General features: G+C 40.4%; 1 protein-coding gene across 1 annotated transcript in view; it reads right to left on the bottom strand.

The window, feature by feature from the left end:
* Window positions 1-18,866, bottom strand: part of trpc5a (transient receptor potential cation channel, subfamily C, member 5a) — a 211,572-nt gene that overhangs the window by 29,518 nt on the left and 163,188 nt on the right. The window contains exons 11-13 of the mRNA XM_084923523.1: window positions 17,288-17,427; window positions 9,760-9,960; window positions 5,423-5,544 (exon numbers count right to left, since the gene is read on the bottom strand). Coding sequence (XP_084779649.1) covers window positions 5,423-5,544; window positions 9,760-9,960; window positions 17,288-17,427 — 463 coding nt within the window. The remainder of the gene's footprint in view (window positions 1-5,422; window positions 5,545-9,759; window positions 9,961-17,287; window positions 17,428-18,866) is intronic.

The following is an 18,866-nucleotide window of genomic DNA, read 5'->3' as shown; positions in this document are numbered from 1 at the left end:
ACCTAGGCAACCGAAGCTGGAATATGGGCTAGTGACCAAAGGCCTACAAAGAAACCACTTCCTGTGCAGACACCACCTTAGGTCCACTAATTACAGTCAGCTAAACCATTCGCCACTCCCTCGTTCTCTCTCCCCTCACACAGACAGCGGTGCGTCTGAGGTCTGAAACAGTGAGAGCCTCACCTAAGCCTTCACCACATAGATGTCCTGACTTTGACAGTCACAGCATGTGGTATTGAACAGCGCTCTAATAAACCCTCAGCCTGCTGTGCCTAAGGACTTTTCTGCCGCAAATCCAGTTTCTCATTCTGTGCACTTGGAAGATAAAGGGTGGCGGCAGCGCTGATTTTTTAATACATTACCATAAAAGTGACTCTAAATTTAGGAAATTCACATGCTCAATGTGGCAATCTGAAGAAAAACTATTGTGTTTGTTTGGTTTGTCCTGGATAGAGCTCGGCACAAGTCACCGACTTTTGGTCTGACTGTGCTCGACCCAGAAACGCAGATATGGATATGGGCGATCGTGGCTCAAAGAGTTGGCAGTTTGTCTTGTAACCGGAAGGTTGCAGGTTCGAGCCCCGCCTCGGACAGTCTCGGTCGTTGTGTCCCTGGGCAAGACACTTCACCTACCGCCTACTGGTGTTGGACAGAGGGGCCGATGGCGCAATATGGCAGCCTCGCTTCTGTCAGTCTGCCCCAGGGCAGCTGTGGCTACAACTGTAGCTTACCTCCTCCAGTGTGTGAATGTGAGAGTGAATGAATAGTGGAATTGTACAGCGCTTTGAGGGCCCCGAAAAGCGCTATATAAATGCAATCCATTATTATATATTTTATATATCCTTTTACCTGTACACAAAGGCATTTTTTCACTCACACAAAACAGTCATTAGATCCTCCATAACCAGTTTTTTCCACTGATGGCACAACATCAGTTTGCAGAATCATGTTTTTAAAATCCAACATTTTTTAATCAATTACTGAACCAAGTGGAAAACAATCTAAAAGTACTCAGAGTTCCTCATTTGAATCAGGTGAATCAGAAACCCCGCAGCTTCCCATGCTGCTGCCGCTCCTGCTGTGGAAAAGAGAGAGACGCAAAGAAAGTGTGTAAATCCGAGAGAGCGCCAGAGTTGTGTGTGAAAGAAAATAGATGGGGGTGCGCAGACTGTGAAAGGAAATTAGGGATTATTTACAACATTTGTGTGAAGGCAAAGAAAAGAGAAGGAGAGGCAGAGACAAACACAGTGAGAGACGCACACACAGTGCACAGTGTAAATCACGCTGACACATTAAAGGTGATAAGTGTGTGTGAAGTACAGATGAGCGAGAACAGGAGGAGGGGGGGGGACACCTGAGCAGAAACAGGAAGTGATCGTGTGAAATAACTCAGAAATGCTGATAAGTGTGTGTGAATTACAGAGCAAGGGAGCAGAACACACACGCAGGAATGCACACAGACACACACACACACGCTCTTGAATGTTGATGCAGGCTGCGTTGCCCGCAGGGCTGCGATCGCATAATGCGTCACTCTCAGCCGTCATCGCTGTGATCTGCTCGCTAGTTTAGCTCCAGTGTGAGGCTGATTTCTTTCCCCCCAGACTCTGGATCCACCACGTCAGCGCTGATGTACAGATGAGAAGCTTTGATCAGCGTGACATGTTTGTCACTTTGACTCAAGGTTTGCTGAGCGCGTTTATTCTTTTTAGCGACACAGAGAAGAAGAGTTACCGGTAAAGAAACCCTCGTGACTTTTGCACTTTGACCATCAAATAGCCGCATTAAAAAAACGAGCCCCCCCCCAACTTTGCATACCGGTTTCAAATGTTTGCAAATCAATAAAATGATGTTCATTTATATGCACAAAGATAAAATAATATATATTTTTAAGCCATGTCTGAAAAAGGTGTAAAGATTGAGCCAAACACTGTAATTAATTATGACTTCAACTCCTACAGAAAGGTGTTTTGTGCTTTATTTTGCAGCAATTTTTAGGTGTTTATTGTTCCTGGACTATGATGGGATTTACTCCCCCAGAAGAAAATGCACTCCTAATGAGCAGGAAACATTTTCCAGTGATTCCAAAGCAGGGATAGACCAGTGAAAGTAATTCTGACGGCCTGCGATTCATAGACTGCATAGAAAAGATGGATGCAGCCACCATAACATCGTGCCACTGGCTGCTACATCCCCCCTTTGAAGCCACAAATTTGCCATTTGGGCTGACATCTTACGTTATTAAAACTACATGTGCGAGATGATGACGGGTGGCTTTAATCTGATGGAGAGACACTACACACTCTTATAATAGCGATTTGTCAAGCATAAGCTAGGCCTGCCCTAAAGCATACCCTGCTTTATCCTCGTTTTGGACTAATGAAAATCATAAAGTACATGTTGAACATCATGTTGTATCATGATAAAGTCTAAAACTTGTGACTGAGACCATCAACTCACCAGGAAAGTAATCACTGAGCTCATAAATCAAGTGAGACTTTATGCACCTGATATGATTTAAGAAAAGATTGTAGTTTAGGTTAAAAAACAAAACAAACACCTTTTATAATCATAAACCCATGACAGCAACCTCCTCACTGCTTTATCAAAGCTGCCTCCTTACTTGGGTGAATGATGAAAGAGGCCACACAAAGCACATCCAGTAGTAAGAAAGTGTCAGAGAGAAGCCCTGTTGTGTGCTACAGCAGAGAAAATAAAAAGTGACTCCTGACTTTCAAACATGTGAGCCTGCTCTGCTTGAGTGTCTATGAGTGTCCTGTGTTAAAGGTTTTGGTTAATAATTTGCTCTGCTGACAATTTAAACCAGATACAACCAGAAGAATTCTAAAAATCCCTGAAGATTATACTAGAAATGGCCACCTGCTGTGGTCTTCTGAATGCTCTTCTACAGTTCTTAGCTGTGAGGAGTTAATATTACAACCAAGGCTGAGTTGAGTACATCTTCAAATAAACACTGGTAAGTAAGAAGCCATCTATGTCAACTGTGAATGAACATCTTTGAACAGAGGCGGTGGTTTACAACACCAACTATCTGCCGTCTATTATCCAGTTTTGAGATACCCACTCACATCTTGGGCCATTTGACCTCAGGAAATCACATGATAGTGTGGGGCTTGGTCTTACAATGGGTTCACCAGAAACGTTGGCTGATTGTGACCCACACCCATTTTCACACCTTGGCTCATATGATTAGGTAGAGGATCCATAGTGGGTCCATGACCCTCTTGGGGGGACACTCCCATAGGGCTCAAAATCTCCATTAATTGCGCTTAGAACCGAAGAAGCTTCTCAGATGAGAGGTGAAACATCTTCAAGGAAACTAAAAGAAATGCAGATGTTTTTTTTCTCCAAGCTCCTTAGACTGGAAATGACATGTTCAGATTTATTTGACTTGAAAGTCTTGGTTAAAATGTAATCTGTAAAAAATGTTTTTGTTAATTCAGGAATTCTGAGCAACTCCAGTCAGTTTCATTTCAGGCCACTGCAGTATTTCTTTAAAAGACCCACTCTCTTTGCCCAACAAGACAGACACCCTAAAAACAAACTTAGCTAAGGTCACAGTTTGACTTTTCAGCAGAAATAAAATCATTAGCAGCGTCCTGGGTCAAACTTTACTTGCATCATAATCTGTGGTTGAATACATGGATATCAAACATACCTCTCTTTTTACCTTTAATAAAAGCAGACAAAGTTTAGAGTGGGAGCTGGTGTTTTAGCATGGTCCTCACGGCCCTATCATTGTACCGAGGACTTTACTGTAATGGAATTGATCGCGAATCAATACAGCTATTATCTAAAACAAACCACTGCCTTGATCAATATTCAGACCACTGACTCATCTTGGCTTTCACTCTGTCTCACTCAGCACTGAGACTCTGGATCTCTGCTGAGCCTTTGAAAAGCTGCTGTATGAACAGTAACTCAAACTTGGCCTCTCCGTGAGCGAAACCTTGACTTGTCTCCACATTTACCAACCTCACATGCAAAGAGAACACCGTATTAATATTCCCCAAGTTCACTGAACAAGCCTGAGCTTCTACTCGACACCAAAAAATCATTTCCATATCATTATCTGGTGCAACGATGCATAAGACGAAGGTCTGCGCGAATAAAACTTTGAATTGAGATCAATGTAGTACTTCTACACATTTGATGTGTGCAATAAAATATTCACACATACATCTAGTGCAACTTAAATGGATGTGTACATCACTGTAACCTGATAGTTTCACAGTTCATTTTTATCAAACACTGAAGAGCAGGTTTAAATAAAGGTTTGTTTACAGAAAAATGACTAAAGAAATATATCATTTATATTCAACTAAACACAGACAGGCAGGGCAATGGGTTTGTTTCTTTGCTTTAATTCGAAAAAAGAAAAGAAAAGTAAACCGGGTCTAGAAATGTACGACCATCGATGGAATTACAGAACACTACAAAATACAGTAGGTACTTATGTTTTAATCCAAATTTCAAATAAGTTTCATTTTATTTATAAAACAATGCATTTGTTTTCAATTCTAACAGAGAAAATATCAGCTGGAATCAGATTTTTAACTCCCTGGGGTCAATCACATGACCGATTTAAGACGACACAGCAACAAGATGCAGCGACCCATTTCAACTTGGGTCGAAAGTGCGGACTTCAAACTATATACCGGTTTTTAAATTGTGTTGATAGGCCACGTAAAAACAGAGTCATGATAAAAATACACGCAATGTTTTTTTCGGAATAAAACAGTGTTGTTTACAGCAGGAAGAAACGGTAAAAACAGTGCGGACTTCAAACTATATACCAGTTTAGGCCTGTGGTGTACTTTGTTGTTTGCAAAACTTGTGTATAATTTTTTAAAAATGTACCATTTCTATTTGCATTTCAAGTTATGAAGATGATTTGTTAAACATGTTGTTGTTTTTACAGTAAAAAAATAACTTTTTCTACTCAGATTTGATGTTTTTTGTATATCAAAGGGTTAAAACACTGGAAACTAGTCTTAAAAATCCCATACTGGTCAGACTCATCAGCTTTCTGACATGCCATGTTCACCATCTTAGTTTGCAGTGCAAGCATACTAACTTTGATAATTAGCATTAAAGACAATTACCAAATGACAAGTGTACCTAAGGGGGTATAAATAGATCACCAAATTTAATTCAGAACATCAAACTTTAAATTCCTGGTATTGTTAGCATGACTAAAACAATAAAATGTGACAAGAAAAGTATGGAAAGGCAGGAAAATTTAAAGCGCACTTAAAAGGAAAAAACAAAAAACAAAACAGTTTTGCAAAACCAAAAACCAGTATTTATGCCAAACTGGTGCAGTTTCAACCTTTTTCACTTCCTAACAGACTCTACACGTACTCAAGTACATGCAGATGTAGTTGGAAATGGTACTCACGTTGAGAAGGCGTTGTTCTGCCTCTCACAGCGGATGCCCTTGCAGTTGTTGGGTTCCTCTGATGCCTTTGTTTCATAGTAGAAATACAGCTGGTTCAAACCATTAGCAAATGCTAACAGGACCTACACATAATGAAAAACACAAGACAAAACACATCAGCGGTGCACTTAAACACCTGATCTAACACATACTCTTAGCAATCACAACACTCCACCCAATGATTTTGCGCCGTCACCTCGAGACTCCACACATTAACCACCAACATATAATGAAATATAATACTGATTTCTCAATATCTGAAAGAAAAAACCCTCAATACTTTTTCATTTTGAAGTGAAGCTCTGCACATATAACATTTCACTTTTATTACAGGGATTGACCTTTAGTGCCTCCAGGCCATTTTAAAACGCAGCTTTCATCTCAAACAGGAGAGAGCTAACATGAGTAGTGTTACATAAAGCTGCTACTGTGTGAACATGAAGTATTATGGCGTAGGTGCCTGGGGGTTGCTGGGATTGGTTTTAAGACTGTCAGGAGCAAAGCAATTCACATGTGGATTGTGTTGTAGGTTAGGAGTTCCTTTGGGGAGGAATTAATGAGTTTCAGATGTAATGAAATGGGCTTGTAATGTCCTTCTACCGCCAATCAAGGATGCAGCATGCTGAGAAATTTGCTTGCTTTCATCATCATCAAAGATGCAGACAGTACTGGATAAAATGGAAACTTCAAAGCTGCTTAACAAGAAACAAAAGAGGGGTGGCCTGAATTCAATTCCTACTGACAACCCAATTGTTGGATGTCTTCCTATCTTTAGGAACGTGTAATAGGCTTGACAATGTTCAAGGTAAACCTGGATGTTTAGCACATGTAAAAAGCGAGTAAGACATCATACTGCCTGTGTAGAAAGCCGGATTGACTGAAATGTTGCATGTCTGTTTCATCAGATGTGTGTGTGTCTGTGTAGACACAGAACCACTTAAACATTCAGACCACACACGAGAGTATCATATTTATATCACGGGAGAAAGGGGAGCAATACAAGCACCACACCAAGAGATCCACCAAGGTTATTTCCCCCCACCCGAGACTGAAGAGCATTGATCTTGGCAGGAAGCTACAGTAGTGAGGTCAGCAACACATAGTGATGTGGTGGTGCAGAGACTGTTCTGCTAATCAAGCTAACCGTGCCATAAAAGAAAAAGAAATTAAATCTGCTTTTGAGAGAAGAAGGCTGAAGGGTTCAAAATTCACTGATGAATTCAAAGAGCCTGGTTCAAGAATTTTCAGCTACCTGCTAGCTGCAGCTTTGTCCTTACTTCTACTCTGCATGGTAGTAAGGGTGGGAAGGTGTGCTGTAAAACTGACAGATGGGTTCAAGGTGGAGGTAAGATTATATCAGACATCAACTCTGAGCAATTCTTGTTTGCAGTGGTGATGGAGAGGCTGACAGATGAGGTCGGGAAAGAGATTCTGTGGACTCTGGTTTTTGCACACGGCACTCTGATCTGTAGTGAAAGTAGGGAGCAGATGGAAAAGAGGCTGGAGAGGTGGAGGTATGTGTTGGAGACACGAGGAATGAAAGGCAGTAAGCAAGACAGAAATCATGTGTGTGAATTAGAAGAAAACAGATGGAAAAGTTGACGTGTAGAGTGAGTGAAGGTAGAGGAGTTTAAATACCACTCAAAGCAGCAGCCTTTTAGATAAAATTGAAGTGAATGCTAATGTGGGTTCTTAACTTCAAAATGAACTCATTAATAAAATTAGAATTCAAAAGACAAAGGCTGTGCATCCATCTATCCATTTTCTGTTTATGCGGTTCAGGGTAACTGGGGGACTGGAGCCCATCTCAGAGGTCAGGACGGGGGTCCACCCTGCACAGAATGGTGGGTGATCGTGGCTCAAAGAGTTGGCAGTTTGACCTTCTTTCCTCCTTTCTTTATGTTGACTTACTTCTGATTGGCTGCCACTCATAAACCGAACATTTGAACAGAAGGTAGGTGGGGCTAATATGCTCACAGTCAGGGATGTGTGCCTGAGGGTGCATATTAGGGAGATCCCCTTTCAATACATAGCATTTACAGCAGCCTGAATCCTGACCTTTGGCTTACAAGGACTTTTGAATGCATTTAATATGAGCATCCACCACTCAAACAGTGCATGTAATAGAAACTCGGTACTGTTGCTGCTGCAGTAACTTTAATATTCAATATTTTTTCCTTCATTGTGTGGAGCTGGAAAAGAGAGCATGATGTGTCCTTGTAGCAGGGAGTGTCCTGCTACAGAGTGAGTCAGATGTTTTCTAAGTGAACATAATTACATTCTTCTCCTCTAGAAAATAGAAAAAAAATATTATATTGCTATGAATTACATAAGCTGCAACCAGTACTAAAATATAAGATGATTAAGTGATGGTACAGTTTATTAGATCACTGGCTCTCTCAGTCTGCATGTCACACTGTCCTTGGAAAAGATGCTCGAGCCCATGGTACTTGGAATGTATCAGCATGCAAATGTATGACATAGATAAAATGCTGTTTTGTTGTACTATAGGTTTCTGTGTGCTCACTAGAATCAACACTTCACTGCTCTCTGGTCAAGGCCCTGCTTATTTAAAATGATAAAAACCCCAAGCTTGAGCCTTCTTTTCTTAGCAGACACAGACCGAACTTGTCATTTATTGCTAAGATCTTAGCAAAGGCTGTGGATAAGGAGCTTATAGCGGTTTTAGATAAAAACTGTATTCTTGATAAATTTAAATCTGACTTTCGTAGCGCTCATTCTTCTGAAACAGCTCTTTATACAGTGTCCATGCACAGTGATGCAGGAGGATGTTCTGTTTTGCTGATGTTGGACTTTACCTCTGCTTTTGATACTGTTGAACATCACATTTTGTACAATAGGGTAACAATAATAGGGTAATAACCCACTGGGTGGGTGCATCGGGATCTGTGTTGAAGTGGTTTGCATCATAGCTGCCTGAACAACGCTTTTCTGTGGCAGTTTCTCATACATACTCCCTCTTCAGCACATTTTGAGCATCTTTAAATGCATTTGTTACCGCTGCTATGCAGATGACATTCAGTTATGTATCTCTTTTACGCCTCAAGATGTCTCTAAGCTGTAGATCCTGAATAGGATCTATTAAAAGTTAGGTGGCTGACAACTATCTCCAACCTAATGAAGGAAAAACTTATTTCTTTGTGTGTCCCTCATGTATTTGTGATTAAGATAACAGAAGCTCTTGGACCCCTCGTGACATTTGCTAAATCCTCTATGGGGATCCATGGTTCAACTTTATACTTGTTTTTAACACTTAAGTGTCACATTGTCCATTGTGTGGAGATTATTATACATTCATTTATTTGGTGTACTGTAATTCATTGTCTGCATGTCTAAGCAAAAACTAGTTGAAATCTCTGCAGGTTGACGTTGAACTTTCACCTCTATATGCCCCAAATAGGTCCCTGAGGTCATGTGATCAGGGCCTCGTATGAGTACATCATTTGAGGCTAAAAACTAAAGGAGAGAGCTTTTCTAAAAGTGGCCCCCAGACTCCGAAACTCTCCACCTCTGAGCTTGACATCTCTGGATTCAGATCAATTAAAAAACAAACAAAATAAAACCCTCATTTAAATTTGCATTTAATTAAGTTTTTTTGCATAACAAAAGTAATTTTGCATAAATGTGCTACAGAGGACAGTTATTATTGTCAGGTTTATATTGTTGATTGTCATTTATGCTTAGAAATATCTACTCATCATTTGTAGACTGAAAGAATGTCTCATCCTAGGAGGTCTGTAACAACTCTGTGTAGCATGAAGAAGGGGTGCGTTCACTCCTTTCCAGAGTGTTCTGGCATAGATCACACACCTCTTGGGATCATGAGCAAGGTTTTATCTTTTCTTGCTGATATATGGTATAGCAAACACACGTATATCTGTTTTACTCTAAGTGCCTTTTGTTTAGATGAACTGCTGGACTTCCAGACCAGCAGGTTTAGGGAAGTTGTTTATGGGGTCACATTCTGACCCCCCCCCACGCCCACACACACACACACTTACACAACGCACAGGCAAGGTACTCTTTGTGTGTATGTAGACGTCATATGTTAATGAGCCTATGTATATTCATGTAACCTCAATAAAAGATCAGTGTTACGGGGGAGCGACGAGAGCGACTGGGGTCAAGCGAAGGAACGACGTTTGTCCAGTTCTCTCCCGTGCACGAGAAACATAAAGAAGTTTGCCTACTCGTGTCTTGCTCTTGCTGTGTAGTAGAACTGTCTTGAACGTTCCAGCAAATAGGTTTAAGCTACAAACCCATCAATTATGTCTTACCAGACAGTAAATGAAGAGAAACTTGAGGATGTCCAGAAGCATCCTTCCTAAGGAGATCTGCAGTGGCCCGAGGTGGGAGTTGGCGGTGAAGAGGGAGATGAGTCTGAGAGAGCTGAAGATGTTGGCAATGGCAAACAGAGCCTCGGCTATCAGCGTCGGGTGCCACATCTCCCACTCCTCCCTAGGCCGAGAGGAGTTATACTGAAAGAATAAAAGATAGGAAGGAGAGTGAGGCAGGAGGTGAGAGGAACAGCAGAGGAAAAGATTAATAATAATATATATATATTTATATATATATATACAGGGCTCGCAAAATCGCTAGCCCGACGTCCCGGGGCTAGCGATTTTTCCAGTCGGGCTACCAAAATCTAACTCAGCCCTGCCCGTCGGGCTATCATAGGAAGGAAAATATATGTCTATGCTTTTGCATTCTTTCGCCAATGTAGTTGAGTAATTATGTCATTGGCATCGATGAGCCACTGTCAATATGTGACATATTGAAATCGCGTTTGAATTTGCGCTTGTTTTTTGCTTTCACTTTCATTTTGCAATTGCGCGAACGGTGTGCAGAGAGCAGCAGCACTGATTGGTGAGTGACGATTAATTGCGCACCAATTCCTCTGACATCGTCTTATCACTCATTAGCTTACTATTCAAACGCGACAAGTGAAATCTCTCGCAGCAAGCTTAAACATGTGAGAGGTTGAGTGCGCAAAGAATCGCTGAGCGTTATGTAAGTACGTGTGTAAAAGCAGCAGGATTTACGCTGGTATTTTAGTTCTGCTCAGCCAAATAAGACAGGTCAGGGTGAAGAAGGGGCAGCCAAAGAAAAGCCTACCACAAAACGGAAAAGTTATGACAAATCAGACTATGAGGCCAAAAGAAAGCGCAGCTTTTTTGGTTTCATGGACAAAAGAATTTCTGTGGCTGGAATATGACAAGCTAAATAACATGATGTTCTGCCAGGCGTGTTGTGAGTTTCATTTGATTTCTGAGTCGACAAGCGCCTTTGTTACTGGGACCAGTAATTTTAAGAAAGACCCCATCAGAACCCATGAGAAATGCAAGAAATGCATTATTGCCCAGTCTGCAGTATCTTTCCCAGAACAAACAGCAATTGCAAAAAAACATACTAAAAATAAATCAAGCACAACAAGAACTCCTGAAAAAGCTGTTTAGAACAGCGTGCTATATTGCAAAGAGTGAACTACCATTGGCAAAATTTAGCAGTCTTTGCAAACTTCAAAAAGCAAATGGCCTAGATCTTGGTTCCACTTGCCTCTTACCTGTGACTTCATTGGAAATTTCAGATTCAGGATCTGACACAGACTGATTCATGTTCTACACAGTTCTTACAAGAAATTCTTCATAGAAATTTCTGTTCAATTTGAACCAAGTATTTGAGTTGATGGTTGTAATTTTTATACAGTTGTTGTGATTTGCATTTTAACAATTTTTTTGATTAATTTTTGTTTCTGTTGCAATATTATACTTTAATGTATAATATTGTAACAGAAACAAAACATAAAAAAATTGATTTCTTTTTTATTCGGGCTACTTAAATTTATTTTGGGCTACCAAAAACTGAAGAATGCCTGCCCGAAGGGCTACCAGAGATTTTGAAATTTTGCGAGCCTTGATATATATATATATATATATATATATATATATATATATATAAATAAAACATTTTTTCCATAGTAGCTGGAAGAACATTAGATGGGAACAATGATGTAAGTTTTTTTCTATCCATCATCTACAAAAGTTAGGGCACGACAGGTTTAACCTCACTGAGCTGAATGCTTAAGAGGCTTTTCATTGGCCTCTACCCCACATCTCAACTAAGTTTTATCTAAAATGACTTTGTACTTTTGTGTGTGTGTGTGTGTCTAATCTCACAAACATCACAGAAAATGTACCTCCGCCTCCACTCTCCTTTTGGCAGAGGAATAAGACCTTTAATGGTGTCCAGTCTCTGTGCTATATTATGCTAAATATCTCCGGACTGAGTCAACCTTGTGTAAAATTGTTATTATTATTATTTTTTCTGCAAAACTGGAGCACAAACGCAGGACAGAAGAGGCAGGTAAACTGAACAAAAGACAAATGATTTTCTAGTTTGCAAAGATCCAATAAAACAAAGTTCTGCATCTTTTAAAGTGAGAAATTAAAAAGAGTAAAAACAACACAAGGAAGACGCAGGACTTTTTATACACACGGTGACCTAATAGGAAACTTTTCACAACTTCCAGGGAAGCAACTGAAGCGACAACCAATGACAGCACAGGATACCATCGATTGGCATAAGATGTGGTCGTAAGTAGCCTACATTACATGGTTACCTAGGTAACCAGAGCCTGTAATGTCTGCAAGCCTGACCTGCAGTCAGTTTCAAAGCGATGCTCGACAAGCAGATCACTGCCAGCGTGGACGCAGATTAAACAACATCAGGAGGGTGATCATGAAGCACAAAGCCTTCAGTGTTTCCCTACACACAGACCTGATATGATTTTCTTGTTTAATCTACCAAGAAAACATTCACATTCACAGCTGCTTCACTAGTGGAAAATCCACTTGCTCTTATTTTGAAAGTTAATTTGCTGCTAACTATTTATCGCCATATATTCCTGTGATTTTTATTTTTTATTTTTGGGAGCTGATGATTGTTTTTGGCTGTGAGAATATTTTATGTTTAATTGTTGTTTGTTGTTTATATGGTGAATGGAGTTTTCAGCTTTAAAAAAAAATTATTACTCATTTCCAGTTGGTCCTGTATATATTTAGTCCTTTAGATTTAGAAATGTAAAAACCTTGATTATTTTCTAACATTTCTTTTTCTACCCTTGTTAGTTAAGTCTGAGCTTTATTTGTATGTGCCACTGTATATGTTCAGTTATTGTTAGTTTTAGCTACTGGGGATGAACAGTAATTGTATGTCATTCTATCGTGTCACACTTCCTGTTTTATTTGGGTAACAGGTGTATTCCCTTGTTCCGTTTCCTGTGTTATCCTAGATTTTTGGACTAATCAGCATTAAACACTCATGTTAAGTTTGATGCCGGCCTTCTGTGGTTTACATCTATGTCCACAAAAAACTGCTCACACATCCGACACACGACTCAGGTGCTGTTGTTGATATCTTTCAGCCTCTTCCTGAAAGAATAAAGGTTGGGACTGTTGCGGACTACGATCCTTTTTTTTTTGGCTCTAACAAGTCTAACTACAGCTGGACGAGAGGTCAGTGTCCTGTGATGCGGTGCTCTTCGATATTATTCAGCTGTCTCTCCAGTGAGCTTCACGTTCAGTCATTTCATACCCCAACTCCACTTTCTCACTATGGCTGCACATTGGAAGAGTTGCTAACCTCACTGGTGTATCTATCTGGGTTTAATGAAGAACACTTTTTATAAGGTTCTACCAAGTAAAATATATTTGCATCTCCACTTCACTTGCGGTGGTCTCTCTTCCACAGCATGTCTTTTGTCCCAACTGGTCGCGGCAGATGGTTGCCCCTCCTTGAAACTGGTTCTGCTGGAGGTTTCTTCCTGCAAAAACGGAGTTTTTCCCTTCCCACTGTTACCAAGTGCTTGCTCAGGGGGTCAACTATTGATTCTTGGTGTTTTCTCAGTATTATTGTAGGGTCCTTACCTTATAATATAAAGTGCCTTGAGGTGTGATTTGGCACTATATAAATAAAACTGTATTGAATTGAATCTCCTCACTCTTATTTTGAAATGTCAGTCACTGCCAACCAGCTAGCCTACAGCTATTCCCTGTCTCATATTTCTCTACTGGTGGTTTGCTGGCCTGGGTTGATGATGTGCTGGTTCCAGTGATTTGCTGCACTTTGGGCTTCAATTTCATGGTCTTGCCAAGTCCTCCAAAGCAGAACAAGGAGTGCAGTTGCTAACCACTCTTCAAGAAGCTGGAATTGGAGAGACTCACAGGACAGGCCTCCACTGTCTATTTGTTACAAAGCGGACTTGCTGTATTTACAGAGGGGCACCTTTTCATGACAAAGTTTTTATCGATTTCTTCAGATTTTAAGTGCAACTCCTTTCACAAGAACACACTACTGCCACAAACAGAATCCAAGTGTCTGATAAACACCCCGTCTTTCAGAAGACAGTCCCATGAATCATTTTGTGAAGACCACACGCATGTTATACAGACAAAACAGACTAGAGTGACTCTGATATCACACAGCAGTGCAGGTATCCAAAATGTAGGAGCATTCCTTGAAAGATAAACACGCTTTAATCCCCAGGAGCTCCCTCAAGCTCTCAGCTGAGCCTTTAAATCTCAACACAGTTCACAGTCGAGGTCCTGTGTTTCTCTTTTTGCTGTTCCTAAGTCCACATTTTCCTCTGCCCCCAGCTTTCCGCTCAATCCTTCTTCGTGCCACGTGCTTGCACATCTTCCCCGTCTCCTGCCATTTCTCTTCTACTTTCACTGTTAATCCCTCTCTATCCTAAGCTCTCTCTTCAAGCCTTTATTCCCTAAAACCGTGATAAATAACCATTCATTACCCTCTTTCTCCCCCACTCCTCCATTCTCTGTTAGTGTTACCGTTTCTTGCTTCACTCATTTCTGTGACTGCTTCCATCCCATTTGCACAAACCTTCTGCACATCTCTCCCTCTCTCCCGGTTGTCTCATGCTTGGCTTCCACCTCATTATAAATTCAGCCATTAGAGTTCCACAGGACTTGTGTCTCGTTAACTCTGCCTCGATTAGCATTCACCGTCCTCTCAAACACACACACACACACACACACACACACACACACGTACATGAAAAACACGGGCCAACCAGAAACAGAAGCATGCACACAGTTGCACTCTCATTAATTTATGGACTCTCTCACACCATCTCTCAGATGTGCTTGCTCTGTGTGTGTGTGTGTGTGTGTGTGTGTGTGTGTGTGTGTCAAATCTTGTGACTCAGGAGGATTTTAAATGTTGATGAATATTTAAAGGAAAAATGAAAAAAAAAAAAAAGACAGAAAACTAAAATATAATGTGCCTGCAGCTGCCTCTCTCTTTGTGTGGGCATTCATTGTGTATGACAGTGTGGATGTTTATCCTTGCATGAATGCAAGGTTACATGCAGATGCAATGTGCACAACTGTATGTGCGTGTGTGTGTGTGTGTGTGTGTAGGACCTGTGTAGGAGGGCCACCCGCCGCCATCAGTGACTCACAGCTGCTGCAGATGGCCCAGCCGTCTGGCGTGTTTGTGCATGTGTGTGTGTGTGTGTGATTACACTATTTGCTCTTAATAAAAGCTAAATTGTATATGCATGCAGAGTGCGCAGCTAAACAAGGTATCATTAAAGCTAAAAGCTGAGCTGTGAAAGAAAATCACTGAGGCCATTAAAGTGAAACTGTGAAATATGTAATATGTGCGACCCTCGAAGATGAACAGCGACAAAGGCAGGATCATGTTTTTAGGTCAAAGGGGTTGCACTTCACAAAGGGCGTGGTTCAAATTCTTTTTATGGTGACGAATAAAAGGAAAAAAAAAAAAAAAACTGTGGCTGGCTGGATGCTACGTTTTGTCTCAATTTGACATCCGTGTCTATATATTGGTAATACTGTATATACATACATATCTATCTATCTATCTATTTATCTATATCTCATGTGCTCTCAGCAGTAAAATCAAAACATTTTTAAACAGCAGTTTTGCCGATACATTTTTCCAGAGAAGTTTTTTATTTTCATTTTTATATTTTATTATTTTCTCATGACACATTTGCACAGCAGATTTGTCTTTTAAATGACTCCGTTGGCACATTCATGCTTTCCTTGATAAGTTGCCTCAGCCAGCCGTTGGTGGAAGCATCAGCAGGACCCATGTACATGTTCACGAGACGCAAACATGTAACCCACTCTTGAAATCGCTCCCCTATAGTGCTGCTCCACCTCTAATTAATATGTTTGTCTTTAGAAGTTTAGAAGGTTTTTTTTTTCCATAAAGGAACAAAGTGTTTGCATTATTTTACTGTGTCCACCAAAATGTGACACAAACGGCATTGACTGCTAGGCTGAGCAAAAGGCCCCATATTTGTGTTGGGCTGTGCTCTCGGCATGGTCTCTCTTATGATCAGTTAATGTTAACATGTCCTATTGTGCATCTGCAAACTGTCATTTCTACTATTTGAGTGAATGTATGGGACACTGCAGCGGGAAATGGTTATTGCATGACCAAAGCCATAAAAAAGAAATGCTTTTATGCAAAGGGGTTTTAATAGAATAAATCTTATCCGTTTCTTTGTCTTCAAACTCTTCCTACAACATCAAGAGTTGAGCAACCAAGCTTTACAAACAGGTAGATTTTAAGCTCCTGAAACTTCTTTCCATTATCAGACATTATGATGTCATCATATAGCTTAGCCACATTTATGTACCTACACCGTTATATAAAAGCATTATTATAACATGACCGCAACTTCTACATTTTATCCACAAAACTTAAATTATGAATGATATACACCATCTAGCTGTCTGGCAAAGACTTTACGCACCTACAACACCCTCTGAAAGCATTCTACCATTTTAATTTCATGACAACGACATCTCATTTATTGAATTATACATGCTTAGTAACCACCTAGCAATGGGCGAAAAATTTTAGCATGTAAACAATATCTAAATAACGATGCAGCACTGCGTACCTCTCTGGCAACCAGCTTCCAGAAACCCTGAGCAACTACTTTTCAGATGGTTGGGGAATACGACTTTCACTAGCAACTAAAGGTTGCCAGAAGGCTCTAAGCATGCATGACTGAGGCTAGCTTGAATAGCCTCAGTCATGCCAGCCTCAGTAATGCTAGCTGAAAGCTATTCAAGCTAGCATGGATTTGCAGTGCAAATATGAGCAATTCTGACACCCCAAAAACAATATGGTTACACCTGGTAACACCTAGAAAGTAAAACAGAAGCTTTAAAACAGGTGACCAAAGGGTGATGTGAAGTTGGCCATTCTTGTCCATACACTCTTTAGTGTGAGGGTGGGGCCACATGGACCGGGCTTATTTTGGTGCAGCTCAGAAATTGTTGATGGGATTGGACTGTGGGGAGTTAGGAGGTTACGTTAAAGCCTTGGCGTCTTTTCTGCTGGTGGAGATCATGGCTAGCATTTCAATGCAAGGATTTCCCATCACCACATTACTTACTCTCGCCTTCTATGAGTGTATTTAATGCTATGGCTGAGCACTGTAGTGCTGTGACACTGCTAGCAGTAAAATCTCCACATTCGGATTGTTTAACAGTCATCTTCCTTCTTCCACACAATGCAAACAAAAGCTTTTAACAGACATTTGAGCTTTGCCTGTTTCCTGCTGTTCCATGAATGCATCATTACACAATCAGCATGTTACTCAGTATCATTTTAGTTTCATCTCCCAGCAAGAACATTAAGCACTGATTGCCTCATAAACTGACTGATGCTTTATATCTTTCACTGTGCCCATCATCCTCCTTCCTCTCATCCTCCCCTCTTTCTAATACACACATTCAACTTTACCTTCACATAGGCCACTATCTTCAGAGATATGGTGGCCAGATAGAGGGAGTTCATGGCGAAGTCCATCAGATTCCACCAGTCATGGATGTACTCTGTGAATCCCCCGTCCCACATCTCCTTAATCTCTGCCCAGATGAAGCCTAAAACACACATGCACAGTGTACACAGAGCTGGTTATTTACATGCACACACACAGTTGTGTCTATACAATCATTGAATGTCATCCATCAGCGGTTTTTGTTTGCCTCATTTCTGCAGTATGACAAAAGTTCTGCTGAATATTCCCCTTTGTCAGCGGCCTTGAAGCAGTAAGCAGAGAGCCAGCATATTTGTTCTGTATGACTGGCTTTAGATAAAGTAAATAATGCACAAGTCATTTTCTATTTAATACGCTCTCCCTGGAATATCTGGCTCTTGGTTAACCTGGATCCCAAGTTTTCACGTATCAGTTTGCCTCTGCGGCACGGTGGGTCAGTGGTTTGGTGTGTTCCAGGAAATATGACGCCAGAGGAGCTTCCAGTTGGTTCTTCCCAATTAGACTGGCCATTACTACCGCCTAGTAATGTTTAAAAGACAGAGCTGGCGTGTGGTTCATTATCACTGCGGCCGTTTAGAGAGATGCTGCAGAACTGCAAATGGAGAATGAAAACTAAGCAACGGTTATTTCCTCAGTCAATCTTCTGGGAGTTTTAGGGGTTTTTACAACATCTACGACTCTCTTCCTCTTTCATTGCTCACTGCGTTCTTCTTATCTGTGAACAAACTCTGTCCTAGCAACAAATCCAAACATAGTTATTATTCTCAGAAACAACAAACAATATTTCCAGAGTGGTCATAGTCATTTATTGGTGTGAAACAGATCCAAAACAATGGATTCTTGGCTCTTGGTTTTGTCATAAAGCAAAGTGAGGATGATGTTCAAGTATTATGTTATATGTCAAGTGTAGTGTAGAATGACCACCGATCCCATGATAAGATTTACATTTACTGGAGCAGAGCGAGTATCCTGATTACCAATATTCTGTTGCTATGAACTGCAATCAGGGTTTGTGAGTATTCTGTAAAATAAACAAATAAAACAAGCTGACTTTACAGTATTGTTGTATCTTAATCATCATTTAGTCACATCTGGACACTCCAAATGTCATTATTATACAAAATAAAGTGATGAGCATAAAAAGCAGAAGGGTTATATTTTTATGCAATTCAAATACAAGATGTTTACATTATTTTACATTTACATTATAAACAGGAAACATCTACAAAATTACTCTATTAAGCCCCAAATTAAGAACTGACATTCAATTCGTTTTTTAATCATTTCTAATGGAAGAAGTTTAATTATTCTGAAGATAATAAAAAATGTTTTATATAACCTCATAAATGTAGCCCTGTAACATATTTGGGGACAGGAGACAGAATCATTTTAATCACCCCCCCCCCCCGCCAATTTTCCTGTACACGTACAATGACAATAAAGGGCTATTCTATTCTATTCTGTTCTTACAGCATTAAATAGGAGAAATAAGTTAGAGCAAAATGAACAAATGGACCTGCTGTGAATACTGAAAGCTGATCA

Source organism: Perissodus microlepis, chromosome 3 (assembly GCF_051167445.1).
Source record: "Perissodus microlepis isolate ML-2025 ecotype Zambia chromosome 3, ASM5116744v1, whole genome shotgun sequence".
NCBI lineage: Eukaryota > Metazoa > Chordata > Actinopteri > Cichliformes > Cichlidae > Perissodus > Perissodus microlepis.
Note: the sequence above shows the minus strand (reverse complement) of the source record. Positions and strands in the feature narration are given on the sequence as shown.